Source organism: Tiliqua scincoides, chromosome 1, assembly GCF_035046505.1.
Source record: "Tiliqua scincoides isolate rTilSci1 chromosome 1, rTilSci1.hap2, whole genome shotgun sequence".
NCBI lineage: Eukaryota > Metazoa > Chordata > Lepidosauria > Squamata > Scincidae > Tiliqua > Tiliqua scincoides.
Genome location: NC_089821.1, coordinates 284,754,111 through 284,768,428, shown reverse-complemented (window position 1 = coordinate 284,768,428; position 14,318 = coordinate 284,754,111). Strand labels below are relative to the sequence as shown.

Sequence of the window (14,318 nt, the reverse complement as noted above, 5' to 3'; positions counted from 1 at the left end):
TGGGTGGGTGGCACCACAGAGAGGTAATCAGAGGGGTCCTGATCACAGGGGTTTTTCTGTCATGGCCTCTGGAGCTTCTCACCCCTGGCAGTGGGGCATCCCATTGTACAGAATGTTGCCAATTTGCCAAAATTTACCCTGGTGACTCCAGTGGTCATGAGGTCATTTGGGGGCTGCTGCTGGGCTTATCTCCTTTCCCACTGGGTTCAAATATAGTACTAGATTTTTTTCCCCCCGTTTTGCAAGAGTTGAACGTCTAGAGACATCAGAAATTGGATGCCATCTGACCATTCAACTGGTACAGATATCTTTATTCTCTCTGGTTTTTAATCACATTTGATTTGCTGCTGTTTTATTGATGGCTGTTTGTAAAAATTTTAATTGGAAAAATGTGCCTCTGTTAGGAAGTTATTGCAATCTTTTGTTTTAATTTTTATGATTTTAGTTTGTTTATTGTCTGAAAATGCCATTAGCCACCACGCCAGACTTGGGCTAAGTGGTGGGACCAAAGTATCAGTCGATAAATCAGATAATGCAGAAAGGATCTCATCAATATGGACATGGTGATCAGAGCATTAAAAAGCCATTGTCTACTGTTGTTTGTTATTATCCTTCCTGTTAATTCTCCTCAGCTGCTGGGCTAGTGGAACAGTCCAGACTGAGTTCCCTTAATCAGCAGCATAACACTGTTTGTGCTGAATCAGGCCCAGGTGGATTGTACCGCTAGTGAGTGGGGTAATCCCTGATATGACAGGCCTCCTTCAAGAAGGGCACCACCAGGATTAAGATTTGCTGAGAAGCACTATCCAGAGTCTGACCTCCTTCCAAGTGGCTATTTGCTTGGTATTTTCAGGTCAAAGCTAAAGCTACAACATAATCACAGCCATCTAAGGGTATATTCATTTACACAAATAAATCAATAGCTCCATTGGCATTCAGAACAAAAGCAAGGAGTCTGTTGGAAACTAGTGGCAGTCTGCTTGTAACCTTTGTTTTCTCTTGAAATCTGGTTCTCCTTGGGGCCACTTTGCAGGTTTAAAGGTGTGGCAAAAAGGCAAATGTGCAAGCAACTTCTCTTTCCTGCTGCTGGAAAAAGGATTCTACACAAGCGGCCAGTGTAGTACTGTATAATGATTACCTTGTAAGTCTTGCAGAGTTTCCCAAACTCTCAGAGAGAGTTCAAGCATCTGTCTTTGCATGGGCAAGGTGAAGGCAGTGATGGGATCAGGACAATCATGCTTCTGCTGGGGATGGGTTTTGTTTACTTTACCTGGGGGGTCACTATGGTTCTCCTGGGGGGTCTAAGGAGCCTATGACCCCTTCTGCAGCCCTCCTGGCAGCTTCAAAATCCTGTAATAAGGGGGAAAAACCCACTTCCGGTTTCATGATAAAAACAGGAAGTTTTTTTTTCCTTTTTCCCAGCAGTTTGGAGCTGCTGGGAGGGCTGCAGAGAAGATCACAAGCTCCCCAGACCCATAAAAGAGAGATAGTGACCCTAGGTAAGCTGGAAAAACCCTTTCTCTCCCCAGCAGCAGCGTGACCGTTCTGATTGCATTGCTGCCTTCCCCTTGCCCATGCAAAGACAGGCTCTTGAACTCTCCCTGAGAGTTGCTGCCATTGCTGAGGCCCCACACTTTAAGGAGGCAACTGCAGAGCCTCCCTGGCTGGGGCATCATGACGCCCCAGTTTGGGAACTTGTGGTCTAGGGACGGGAGACCTGGGTTCAAGTCTTCCCTCAGCCATGACACTTGGAGAGCAATTCAAACTGAGAGTTGAGCTGGTGTAGGCCCCCTTCACCAGCTCCTGAGTGTCACAAATGTGCCATATAGCATGTCTGGCACCAACTCAGGAATTGGCTGGGCTGGCACAGAGGCCCTCACCAACTCAAGGAGGCTGGATCCAGCCCTGGACAAGACAGGCCAGTGCAAGGGGTGGGAGAGGATGGTGGGAGGGCAGAACAGAAGTGGGGAGGGGCGTCTTGGGTGGGGGGGAGGTGGACCAGGAGGCAGATTGGGCCCAGGAGGGGGGCGGGACCAGCCATAGCAGCCCACACCAAATTCTAACCCCCCCACTCCCAGGCATGGCAGCCTTACATCCTGCTCGAATTTGCACTGCTGAATTCACTGGCGCAGATCCAGATAGCCCCATGGGGTGGCTGGGGTTCGACACAGGATAAGGGGGGAAAAATATCTCCTTACCCCAAGGCGGCCTCCAGCCACCTCCCAACATGCACGGGATACAGTGCATGCTAGTCAGCCTGCCTGTTCCAGCGCAGGTTAGGCTTGGGCTGTTTGTGGGTGATCTAGTGCCAATTATGTACTGTCTCTGAGTTTAACCATCTTCATAGGGTTGTTGCACAGAGAAAGAAAATGTATTGTTAGGAGCTTCCTGAAGAAAAGGGTGGCCAAGTATGTTGCTAATAACCTTTCCTTGGGGGTAATGCACACGTCCTCATTACATGCTCTTGCAACAACAAGTGGCAATGACAGTGCTCTTGCCTTTTCTCTTTTCATTGTTCCTTATAATGTTTAGCGCAAGGAGTGTCCCACACTATCCCTCTCAGGTTGATCTCTGGGCAAACAATCCCTCATTTTATTGCAGTTGCAAAGTGTGGGGATTTGAGCAGTAAAATCTGGGATTCCTTAGCATGGAGATTCCAAGCTTTTTAGCAGGCAGCGTCTGCCAAAAAGAAACCAATGGCCTTTGGCAGCAACTACATTCACCATTTGCCATTCCTTAGCTTCCCTTCTTACCTGGGATGTGCTTTGCCCAGCCAATGATCACAACCAGCTCTCGATCTGCCAAATCACACAGTGTGGTCAGGGCTTTTATGTCACTCTCTGGCATGGTGGGATCAGGCATTGCATAAATCTTCTCTGGCTCTGCCACCAGCAAGTGGGAGACAATCTTAGTCACTGCAAATTCCAAAGCAGAAATTAGTATGGTATGTCCCCTTGATGAATCCATGCACTTTATGTTTGTATTAAAAGTTAGTTAAAACTTTGCTGTGATGTCAATTTTCAGACTATTTTTCTTCTTCACTTTGCTGGTGAGTCCTATCATAATATTTATGTCTGTTCATTACGGATGTACCCAAGTATACTGTGTGAAGTTATAAATTCCTTAACTGAAAATTCTGCATATTGTAATTGAAAATTGTTTAAACATGTTAATTACTACTTGTTGATAGGGAGATCATATCTGGATAAAATAAATGAGAACTCTCTTGGCATTGGATAAGGGGAACTGGGCAGATGGGGCATCTGGCAAAAAATTTAAGCCTCCGCCTATGTAGACATGAAGATTAACAGTGATGGGTCTCATTTCTTTATCAAAGACAGTCACCTCAGGCTGAGGATAGGCCCAATGCCTACTCTCCCTTTCTCTGCAGTTCTTCCTTTTCCTCTTGCTCCCCAGATTGGAAAGAGATTGCCAGGAGATAGGCCCTGTGGAGGGTTACCCTGCACGTGCCCAATCTTGGAAGCTAAGCAGGGTCAGGTCTGGTTAGTACTTGGATGGGAGACCGCCTGGGAATACTGGGTGCTGTAGGCTTATACCATAGTCTTTTGAGACTGAAAGTTGCCAACCAGGCCCTGTGGAAAAGGGTGGGCCCTGTGGAAAATGAAGGGAGTGTGTGGAGGAGACTGTCATCCTTCCCCTCTTCCTTTTTGAACTGAGGGAGAAGGAAGAAGAGGAAGAGCAGTGGTGGCTTTTGTGTGGTGCCAGCAGGTCTTGGGTGAGACATGTTAAGATACATGGAAGGTGCCTCAGTTTGTTCTGAGTCTTCTCTGCCTGTTCATACAGCTGACCCCATACAGCTGACTGCGAGCTCAGCATTGATTATGCTGTCCGGTTTCCTTCTAAAAAAAAAAAAAAAGAACAGCTTGGTGGAAAAGATGCTTATCTCTTCCATGATATCTTCTGTGCCCATGGTTGCCAAACTAGAGTCCAAAAAGCTACCAAGGGAATACTAGAATTAGGATTCACAAGTACTGCAGGAAGTTCTTACAGAGAACTGAGTAAAGGCCATTTCATGCATTACATTTTTAGGAGGATAGCGAAGATAGTTTAAGTGTCAGTGAAACAAGAATGTGTGTCATACCCGTACAGGGAGCCATAATTGGCTGCAGGTCCCTACTGAGGATACAGCTGGTCAATTTACAGCCCAGTCCTAACTTGCACTGAGTAGGCAGTCCAGTGTGCCTGCACTGTATCCAGCACAAGTTTCAGGCAGCCAATTTTTTCCCTTACCCAGCCAAAACATTTCCCCTTACCCCAGGGAGAGCCACTGCAGTTCCAATGGGGCTACTCAGATCTGCGCCACCTCCAGAGGTGGTACAAATCCATGCAGCCTGGGACTGCCCTGGGCCGCCTGAGAATGGGTCAGAATCCAGCATAACTGCCAGGTCCTGGCCCCGCCTCCCACTTCCTGCCTACCTGCCAAACCCCAGGAACACCCACCACCTGCCCTCCCCTTGCCCCGAAAGGCCTCCCTCCTGCCTCCTCTCTGCCCTCTTCACACACACCCAGGCCCCTGTGCCAGCCGAGCTCAGCCGACGCAAACCAAGGCCCACGTTGGCGTGGGAAGGCGGGTGCATGTTCTTGTGCCAGCCTCCCTCCTCTCCGTGTGGCGTGAAAGTGCTTTATGGCACTTTCACGACACCAGTGGGCCTGCGCAAGGGACTTGCATCGGCCCATCTCCTTTTTAGGATTGCGCCCTTTCACTGTGTAAATTGGCTCTACAGCAGACTCTGGATGCAACATATTATTATACCAATTTCTCAGGTACTGACAGCCAATGTGGTATTGTGGCTCAGGTACTGGTCTCAAAACCTGGGTTCAGATCCTTCCAAAGCTCCCTGGGTGATTTTGGGACAGTCTCTCTCTCTCTCTCCCTCTCTCTCTCTCTTTCAGCCTAGTCTCACACACAGGGATGTTGGGAAAATACAGGGGGTGGGGAAGTTTATGATTTTTTTTAATTGAAAAGAGGTATATTATTACTATTATATAAGATGAAGATGACATGTAATCACATCAACCCTTTTCACAGCAGGGTTGTGAAAAGTTTGAGAAATAACTGGGAAGGACTAAATGATCCTTAAAACCATATACAGGTTGAGCCTAATTACTATCAGCGGATTTTGCATTTTGCAGATTTGACTCAACATGTGGAGCTGCTTTAAAAAAGTCCTTTTAACTGTTTTTCAACAAGAAATAAGAGTGTGTGTGGCTTCTGTTACCCATGTGGTAAGCTGGTGGGCAGTCTCCAGGCACTTGGGGAAGCCATTTCCAGATCATGTCCCCCTCCATTGTGGAAGCTACCCCACGGAAGGAGCTGCCATACCTTGTGGTTCTTGCTGGCCTCTTGCTCTGTCTCTCTCTCTTTCACACACACACACACACAAGGCTGTGCATTCCTAAAGCCCCGTGGTCCCTTTCCCTCTCACTCCTGATGCTGCTCCTGCTAACCCTAACCCTAACGCTCTGTGCCCTCCAGTCTCCTTGGCCGCCTGCCTGCTTTGGGGCTTGTTCCTGTCCCTTAAGAACACTGAAGCGAGGAGGCTTCGCCCAGCTCTGGTTCCTCTTCACCCACAAGACAAAGGACCAGCCAGCCAGCCTCAAAGCTTCGCTTGACCCCCAACACGTGAGGAGGCAGAAGCTCAAACTTTTCCCCCTCACTTCAGTGTTCTTAAGGGACAGGATCGAGCTGAGGAGACTGGAGGTCTTAGGAAAGCACAGCCGTGTGTGTGTGTGTGTGTGTGTGTGTGTGTGTGTGTGAGAGAGAGAGAGAGAGAGAGAGAGACCAGCAGGAACCAGGGTGGCCGTGCTGTGAGGTGCCTGGCTGCCCCTTCCATGGGGTAGTTTCCACAATGGGGCGGGGGTTTAAACTATTTGGAAACAGCTTTCTTGAGCTGGAGAATGCCCGCCAGGTTGCCGCGTGAGGTAAGGGAAGCTCCCCCTCACACACACACACACACACACACACACACACACACACACACACACACACGTATTTCTTGTTTTAAAAAGTTATATGGACATTTTTACATCAGATTTCTGTCACTAATGAAAAAAATATCATTTCCGGTTTGTCTTCACATGAATTTTTTTATCACTGGGAGTTTTGGGAATGAAACCCCCGCGAATAAAGAGGCTTGACCTGTATAATTTGAAGCTATCCCTCGCTTCTGGAAAATGGTAGCTTTTGATGACACAGAGACAAAAGTTATAGTCTCAGAGGGTAGGACATAACTCATATAATATAGAAAAACTGTTGATAGTACTTCCTGCCAGGAATACTAAGGGAGACTATAATCCCATAATGCTATATGGCAGTGGTTCCCAAATTTACTGTAATCATTGAGCCCTAGCTCCACAGTGTCCTGTTGTGGCACTGTCACATCAGAATCATGCAAGATCTTGTAAGAATCATGCGACAACATGTCCTGGCCAAGATAGCAGTGCCTGGGAGAGCTGCTAAGAGGAGGGTATTAGGGACATCCAACAGTACCCCTGTGAGTTAGCTATGGGGTCTGAGGCACCACAGGGCACAGTTTGGGAACCACTGCTATATGCTGAACAGGGAACAGAGAGCTTGACTCAAACAGTTGTGGAACCTACATGGTTTTTTGGCTGGAGGAGGGATTTGTAAGCTCAGATAGGCACTGCTCTCTGAGTCCAGTCTTCTTTTGTATTTCTGGCGGCCTCCTCGAACTCGATCCAAACGCACCCCTGTAGGCAAAAAAGGCAAGAAACCATAAGAATCTGATAACACTTCTTTTTCTCCCTTTTAAAATTATAGTTTTATTTTAAAAAATCAGAGATTAAAACATGCAACTCAGTAATACAGAAATACAAAATAGAAATAAATGAAAATTAAAATTAAAAAAAAGATATTGAAAGTTGTGTGGCAGGTGCAGAGTTCTCAAACTACGTTTTTTTTTTTTGTTCTTCTTCCAAATTGTATAACATCTTAAATGGTCTGATATTTATTCTAAAGTACATTTTCAATAATGAAAAAAGAATGAAAATTATGTATCCACTGTCTACTCATCAAATCCATAGTTCTTTTGACCCATTTTCCTCTTTGCCTGCAGGAAGTCCATGAATGGTTTCCAATTGTCCACAAAAGTTTTTACTGACTTGTCTTTAAGAAGAATTGTAGGTTTGTCCATTTCTGCAAGGTCCAATATCTTTAACCACCATTCTGTCACTAAAGGTATCTCAGGAACCTTCCAGTAGTTAGCATACAATATTCTTGCAGCGGTTGTCATATACAAAAGCATGGTTTCAAAAGATCTGATAGCACTGCTTAAAGGGGTAGATTGAAACATTGGTATTGCATGAGAAGAAAAGGAAATGTAAGCATTCCTATTCTTGGTAGTATAGCTATGCAAATACAAGTACAAAGTGTTGTAACAATACGTAGTTCTTTTACTGGCATAAATCTGTACTGACACAGGGGGTGTGTCAGGCTCAGGACAGGAGTATAGGATTCAGGGGCTGCCAGTGCTGCCAAGATCTGTTCCATCCCACCCATGATCTGGGCCTACCCTGACTTGATCTACACCCCCACCCCCACCAGCAAAATTACATTGTTGACAAACCTTCGGGGAGACAAATGGCAACGTGTGGCTTTTGCACTTGCAGCAGCACTCCGCAGACTGGTGGAGAGGCTGCTGTGATGGCATACCATGAGGATAGGACTGTGTATTAAAGTGTACACAGCGCACAGCCAAAACCAGCTCCAAGAATAAGTGGAGAAGTCACACCCATGCATCCAGCCAATATTTTGTTATTTGTTATTTAGTTATTTATTTAGTTATTTTATTTTTCTCTGTAAACCGCTTTGTGAACTTCTAGTTGAAAAGCAGTATATAAATACTCCGACACATTCTCGGCATCACCTGGCAGGACAAAGTTCCAAACAACACAGTCCTGGAACGTGCTGGAATCCCTAGCATGTATGCACTGCTGAAACAGAGACGCCTGCGTTGGCTCGGTCATGTTGTGAGAATGGATGATGGCCGGATCCCAAAGGATCTCCTCTATGGAGAACTCGTGCAAGGAAAGCGCCCTACAGGTAGACCACAGCTGCGATACAAGGACATCTGCAAGAGGGATCTGAAGGCCTTAGGAGTGGACCTCAACAGGTGGGAAACCCTGGCCTCTGAGTGACCCGCTTGGAGGCAGCCTGTGCAGCATGGCCTTTCCCAGTTTGAAGAGACACTTGGCCAACAGTCTGAGGCTAAGAGGCAAAGAAGGAAGGCCCATAGCCAGGGAGACAGACCAGGGACAGACTGCACTTGCTCCCGGTGTGGAAGGGATTGTCACTCCCGAATTGGCCTTTTCAGCCACACTAGACGATGTTCCAAAACCACCTTTCAGAGCGCGATACCATAGTCTCTTGAGACTGAAGGTTGCCAACAACAACAAAAAAAAAATACTGTTAATAATTAATAATAATAATATTTTGTGTAACTATGCATAACATAAATCTGAACCAGTCCTGACTGGGAGAAAATATCAAAATGCCTAATATTGAACCACCAGGTTTCCAGATTCTTGGAAATAAATGCCATTGATCTGAACAGAATTGCCTTTCAAACAGTTTGCATAAGATCTCAACTATGACCAATTGCGCTAATATGGATACAAAGAATCAGTTCTTTTCCTTCTTCCTTCTTTTTTTAGGCTAACTTTATGTTGATACCAAATATCTGTGATTTTCCCATCCTATGAATTAGGTACTCATTTGCATCCAGCATGAACTAATTGGTAGCAGGCCATGTAAAGCTCTCCTATCCACAGTGGTCAAGGTCAGAGTCAAGTGCCATGACCACTTACAAAGACAATGAAGTTAACTCCTGCTCAAAATTCTAAGATTACATTTTAATGTAGCAAAAGGGAAAACAAAAACAAAAAAATCCAGTAAGGGAAAACTTATTCTTCCCAAGGAGATTCAGGCACATATAAGCAAGTTGTCCTCCGTGCTTGGCTGGGAAGATGGCTGCACAGGTTGCAGGGGTATTAGGCATCCTCAATCAGATTAGAGAGGCACAAAGGACTTAAGTGCATTAAAAGAGATGAGAAGAGAGAGAGAGAGAGAGAGATGCAAGGAGATTTACCATCCACCTCTCTTTTCTTCACCGAGTGGACGTGTCTGCTCATCCAAGGACTTTAGCTCGTTAATTTCAAATGAGACTCTGTTATCCTCCCGTCCCTGCATCCTGTTTGACACTCCTTGAGGTGAGCACTTTAAATAAGGTCACAGTTGTTGTTTCATCCCTACAGTCATCATCACTGCCAGCGTTAAAGAGACCGCGTGCGCACTAAGCTGTGCGACCAACATCTCACCCAGTCACTATGCTGAAGAATTGCCACTGTAGTGCATCTGATCATTTATTAGTTACACATTGAACCAAGTGGCTCAAGAAGCACACGAAGGCATGATCCCTGCCCCCTCCCAAAGTTTACAGTGAAAGCACAAATGGAAAGAGGTTCCATGTTGTCTCCTTTTCTTTACCACCAAGTGGCCGAACAGTGGCACCCAACTGAAATTTGTACAGATTCTCAAGGTGCCAGAATACCGAACAGCAGAAACCTGTTTTGTTAATACATCTTTCAGTCCAATCTTAAACCCCACCAGCCCAGAAAATGCAGTGGTGCTGAATGACCATGTGCTAGATGATATGGTGCACCGTATCATGAGCAACTTGACGGCCTAGGAGAGGTAAGTAAAAATCTTTTCTACTTACCTTCCCATAAGCCTCCTGGCCACCAGTGGGTCTTCTCGCACCTAGACCAGCTCTTTAGCTGGCATAAGTCTGCCTCAGGGAATGTGTTGGGCCAGGAAAGGGGGACAGGATCTTGGCATGTGCTACTACTATTAAGACTCACTTCTGCCCCCAGTTCGGCCCATTTCCCACCACAATCCTCCCCCAAACTGCCCTCACCACCACTTTACCTGTTTCAGTGCTGGCTGAACGAGTCACTGGCAGACACATGGGGCCTCCAGCCATTTGCTCTGACGGTCCTGCAATGCATGACATCAGCACGGCTTTTACAACATCAGCCCAGGACTTACAATAGCAAATCATGAAATCTGCTGCTGTAGGCCTTCAATACAATTGGGCTGGTAGAAGGGAAGAGGAAAAACACATGTGGTACATTTGACCTCATGTGGGGATTTTATTTTATTATTTCTTTATTGTAAAACATTTCTATCCCACCTTTCTTACCACAAGGCAACCCATAGCTGCATACAAAACAGAATAAAACAGCAACTAATTGTATTTCTTTTTAAAGGATGAAGTATTTTTAAAGAATGAAGTATTAGAATAAAAAAAATTTTTGTAGTCCCATCAACATTACAACCTCATCACTCACCAAAACCTGAATGAAAAAGCCATGTTTTAATCAATCTCCTGAAGAAGTGTATGAAGGCGCCAACCAAACCTCAGTCAGGAAGGCACTCCACAGGGCTGGTTCAGCAGTGGATGTCTGCTGCACCTCTGAACTGGAAATGGACTAAATGTTCACACTTGAATATTTTTGAGGGGGAAAATGGGCTTTCAAGGGATGCAAAAAGCCTCCCTCTCCTTCTGTGTTCACAGTCTCAACAGCCTGCTGGTTTCTTTCTGCTTTGTGAGCCCAGCCAACCAGTGATCACGTAGTGTACATGATATTATGCCACTACATGGACAAATGGATTTTGGTGTTTGATGTGAATAAAATGTGCCACAGGGTTAGTAGCACTGGCATTGCCTTTTTTCTGTGGCTGCTACTGGAAAAGCTGGTGAACAGAGTAGGTGTGTCTGGGTTCTGTGCCACATGTGGGCCACAGGCTCACTGAATGTGTTACACCTGAAACTTGCCAGAATGACTCACTCCAAGTTGTACAATTAGAGCAGAGTAAGCAATGCTCCCCTACCCAAAGCAGCAAGGCAGATCCATACAACACTTACACAAAGCTTAGTTCCTGTGAAAATGCAGTAGGAAGAAGCATGTAAGGTAGATTAAGAGATTCCAAATCAGGGAGAGGAGTGGCCACAGAGGGAGGGGGGGAAAAGAGGGCAGATGACAGAAACAGAAATCATTTGTGAAGCTTGAACAGAAACCAGTGCAGAAGTAGGATGGATGTGCTGGGCTTTATTACATACATAAGGATGTCAATTCAAAATCACATTGTAGTAATTATTCTACATTTCATGCTGGTTGCTTTGAGTCTGAAATTTAGTAGCAGTGTACAGACACCAGTAAATGAAAATGCCCTGTGGGAAACAGACAAAGGCAACTAGGCAAACACATACAGGAGAGTCACACTGTCCAATTCAGTCTAATTCAAGTTCCATAACATGGTATGACTCGATGCCTTTGCAACTGCAGAATGGTACTCGCTCTATGAAAACAGTGGGTGTTGCTAACAGAAATGAAAGGGTCTGTAGCGCAATCTGTCATCCTGTAATAACCCCCCCCCCAGTTTATTGCTTCCCAAAACTGAGAGACAACAGAACAAATTCCTATCCTGAAGCAGTTTCTGATTTTGATTTAGGACCCTTGCATGTAGGGCGGGGTAATCTAACACCAAGCTCTTTTCAACTGGCCTAATTAGTTTATTTGCCTGATTAAAAAAGCAAAACAAAACTCATGCTAAATGGTAGTTTATGTGAAACATTCAATCTGCATGATTTTAGATGAATTAACGTGTGCAAGTAATGAATGGCTTTGAGAATAATAGTAACAGTGTGTGTTTCGCAGAGCAATAGCAAGTGCCCAGAATGAATGGGATGCATGATCAACAAGAGAAAATCATGCAATGAGGGCACCACCTGCACTATATCCTGTGACAGTCACTGTTTATGCTAAAACTGTATGTGGGGCTCGTCAGCCTGATAAGGCAGCTCATCTGAGAGAAGGAAAACTCTAATCCCAAACCTCCACTGCCTTGTGGCTACATCCAGTTATGGAAAAGGCTTCAGGAGTCAACCTCGAGGCAAAATCTGGAGCCGGAGTCCCTGAGGCAGTTCATGGCTGAACACAGTCACATTCTGGCAACTCCTGCGACGCCGCTGGAACCAACCGTATTGGCCTCTGCCTTTCCATTGGACCATTTCAGCGACGTGGAGAGGGGGGATTTGCTGCATGGGTAACAGCCTATCCTCCATACCTACTTTACCCAGGCTTCGCGCACTGGAGAGGACATTCTGTTCCAGAACCACCATTCAGAGCGTGACACCATAGTCTTCTGAGACTGAAGGATGCCAACTCAAATAAACCATATTGCAACAGATCCGTCAAATCACAAATTATTTACAGCGATCCCTTTTAAATGCCATGTCTTAGTGCATGCCACTCTCCTGTATCTAATTAAAATATATATTGTTTCAAATAGATTATGTGCAGAACCCTACTGAGCATTCCCACAAATACTCTTTTCAACACAGCATACGGTTCTTGCAGTTTGCCAATACCGTTTTTATAATGTTACAGCAGATTGAAATATTCACATTTACTCAATTACTGTGTAAATGATGGCGGAAGGGTGGAGCAGAGTCTTTCACAATGTGCAATGAGAGGGGAAGAAGAGCTTGATGGTGATCTTTGGCTTGAGAATTGGGGTGTCACAAATGTATCCCTAATTTCATCTGCAAAACATTGTAGAATGTGCAACTTCCCACCCTGCTTGCTGCCCCTATTGGAAATAGACAAGGGATTCCCGTTTTTTCATAATGCATTCACCTTCTGATTCCTTTCTGCTTATTTTCTACTCTGGTAAAATCACCATGATGCACAGCTCCAGATGGAAAGGAAAAGTTAGGATCATCCCCAACTTGCCATTACCTCATGCCTCGAATAAGGCTGTCAGTATTCTAACCATCCTGTTGGTGCCACTCATGTTCCAGAAGTCCTTCAAACTGGTCTGTGCCAGGACCAGCCCTCTGCAGTATTAGAGCGTCTGTTCTGCTGATCTATTCAAGCTCTCTGCATTTCTCCAGTGTGGCCCTGCCAAGAGACATCTGTCCAACAAGTCTGAGATCAGATGTCCCCTCACTGACTTGATAACATCAGGCTTGGGGAGGTTTTTTCTTAATGGAAATCAAATAATTCGAGCATTTTTTTAAAAAATGCTGGATGCTGTCCCAGTCTGTCAGAAGTAAAAATAGCCAATTGTGCAAAGGAGGCAGCTCAAGCAATCAAGTTTAGTTTCTTTTTCTTTTCTTTTCTGGAGACTAAAAATACCTTTAAAAGCTCCATAGAGCAAAGCCCTGGACAGTGGGAAGCACATCCTAGGCCCAATATTAGCTGTCATATTGAATTTGCTAGACGTGCATTCCTCTCTGGTAAGTTCCAATGACAGGGTAGGAACCTGACCAATCTATTCTATTTATGATCCCTGGGGCACTGTATGGCTTGCATGTATGCATTTGTGAACGTGCACATTGTGTGTCCATATGCGTTGAAGAGTTTTTCTGCATCATCGGTTTAAGAAATCCCCTTCCTGCTTTTTCCCAACCTGCTAGAGCAGTGCTACAGTTCACAAGCTGTTGTCTACTACATTGCCTCATCTACACCCTTGTGATAAGGTTCTGGTGGGTCATTTTTCCTTTTACTAGAAGGATATGTCTGGTAGCCTTGCAGGTATAAAGTGTGGTTGCTTACTAAGGCAAGTGACTAGAAAAAATTCCTGCTTTATTGTCATCTTTGGTTCTTCTTCCGAATGCATGTCCTTGTGCCTATGTATGGACATGTAGACAAGGTTAAAAATTATAACTGAACATGTGTGGTCCATAATCTTCTGCGTTGCACTGTCTCATGGGAGACAGTGCAACGCAGAAGATTATGAACCACACATGTCCAGTAGGAGGGCCAGCCCTGCTATACCCACCATATCAGTGTTATGGCACACCTCTTATGCATTGATGGCTTTTCATCATAACAGTGCAAAGAGAGAATGTAGATATGGGATATCTATTCCATTCAAAGGATCATACCATTTCCAGGATTTGAAAAATCTACTATCTGGAAAGGCTCTACGATCGAGATAGAGATATAAGGAGGAAGACACTGTGCAGTACACCACCCATGCTAAGCACCGGGGACACTGGCAGTGGGTTTCTGGTGGTAAAATTTGTGCTTGGAACATATAATATTTTGCGCTGCATTTGGGCTTCAAAACACACATGCTTTTTCATGATGGAACTTTCCCCCATTTGTTCATTTGAATGCTTGGAAAAATGATATTTCTGGCACAGGCTAGAGGCAGAAAACTATAAATACAAAGCCATTATACCCCAGGCAGCAGCAACCTGATCAGG

The 14,318-nt window shown here is 45.2% G+C and overlaps 1 protein-coding gene across 3 annotated transcripts in view; it reads right to left on the bottom strand.

The window, feature by feature from the left end:
* ESRRB (estrogen related receptor beta) overlaps positions 1-14,318 on the bottom strand; it is a 332,439-nt gene that overhangs the window by 16,458 nt on the left and 301,663 nt on the right. For 2 of the 3 annotated variants that reach the window (XM_066627522.1, XM_066627512.1), the window contains 2 exons: positions 6,622-6,732; positions 2,754-2,915 (listed from right to left, as the gene is read on the bottom strand). In XM_066627522.1, the coding sequence (XP_066483619.1) occupies positions 2,754-2,915; positions 6,622-6,732 (273 nt within the window). The remainder of the gene's footprint in view (positions 1-2,753; positions 2,916-6,621; positions 6,733-14,318) is intronic. The other variant, XM_066627528.1, reaches the window with a different exon arrangement.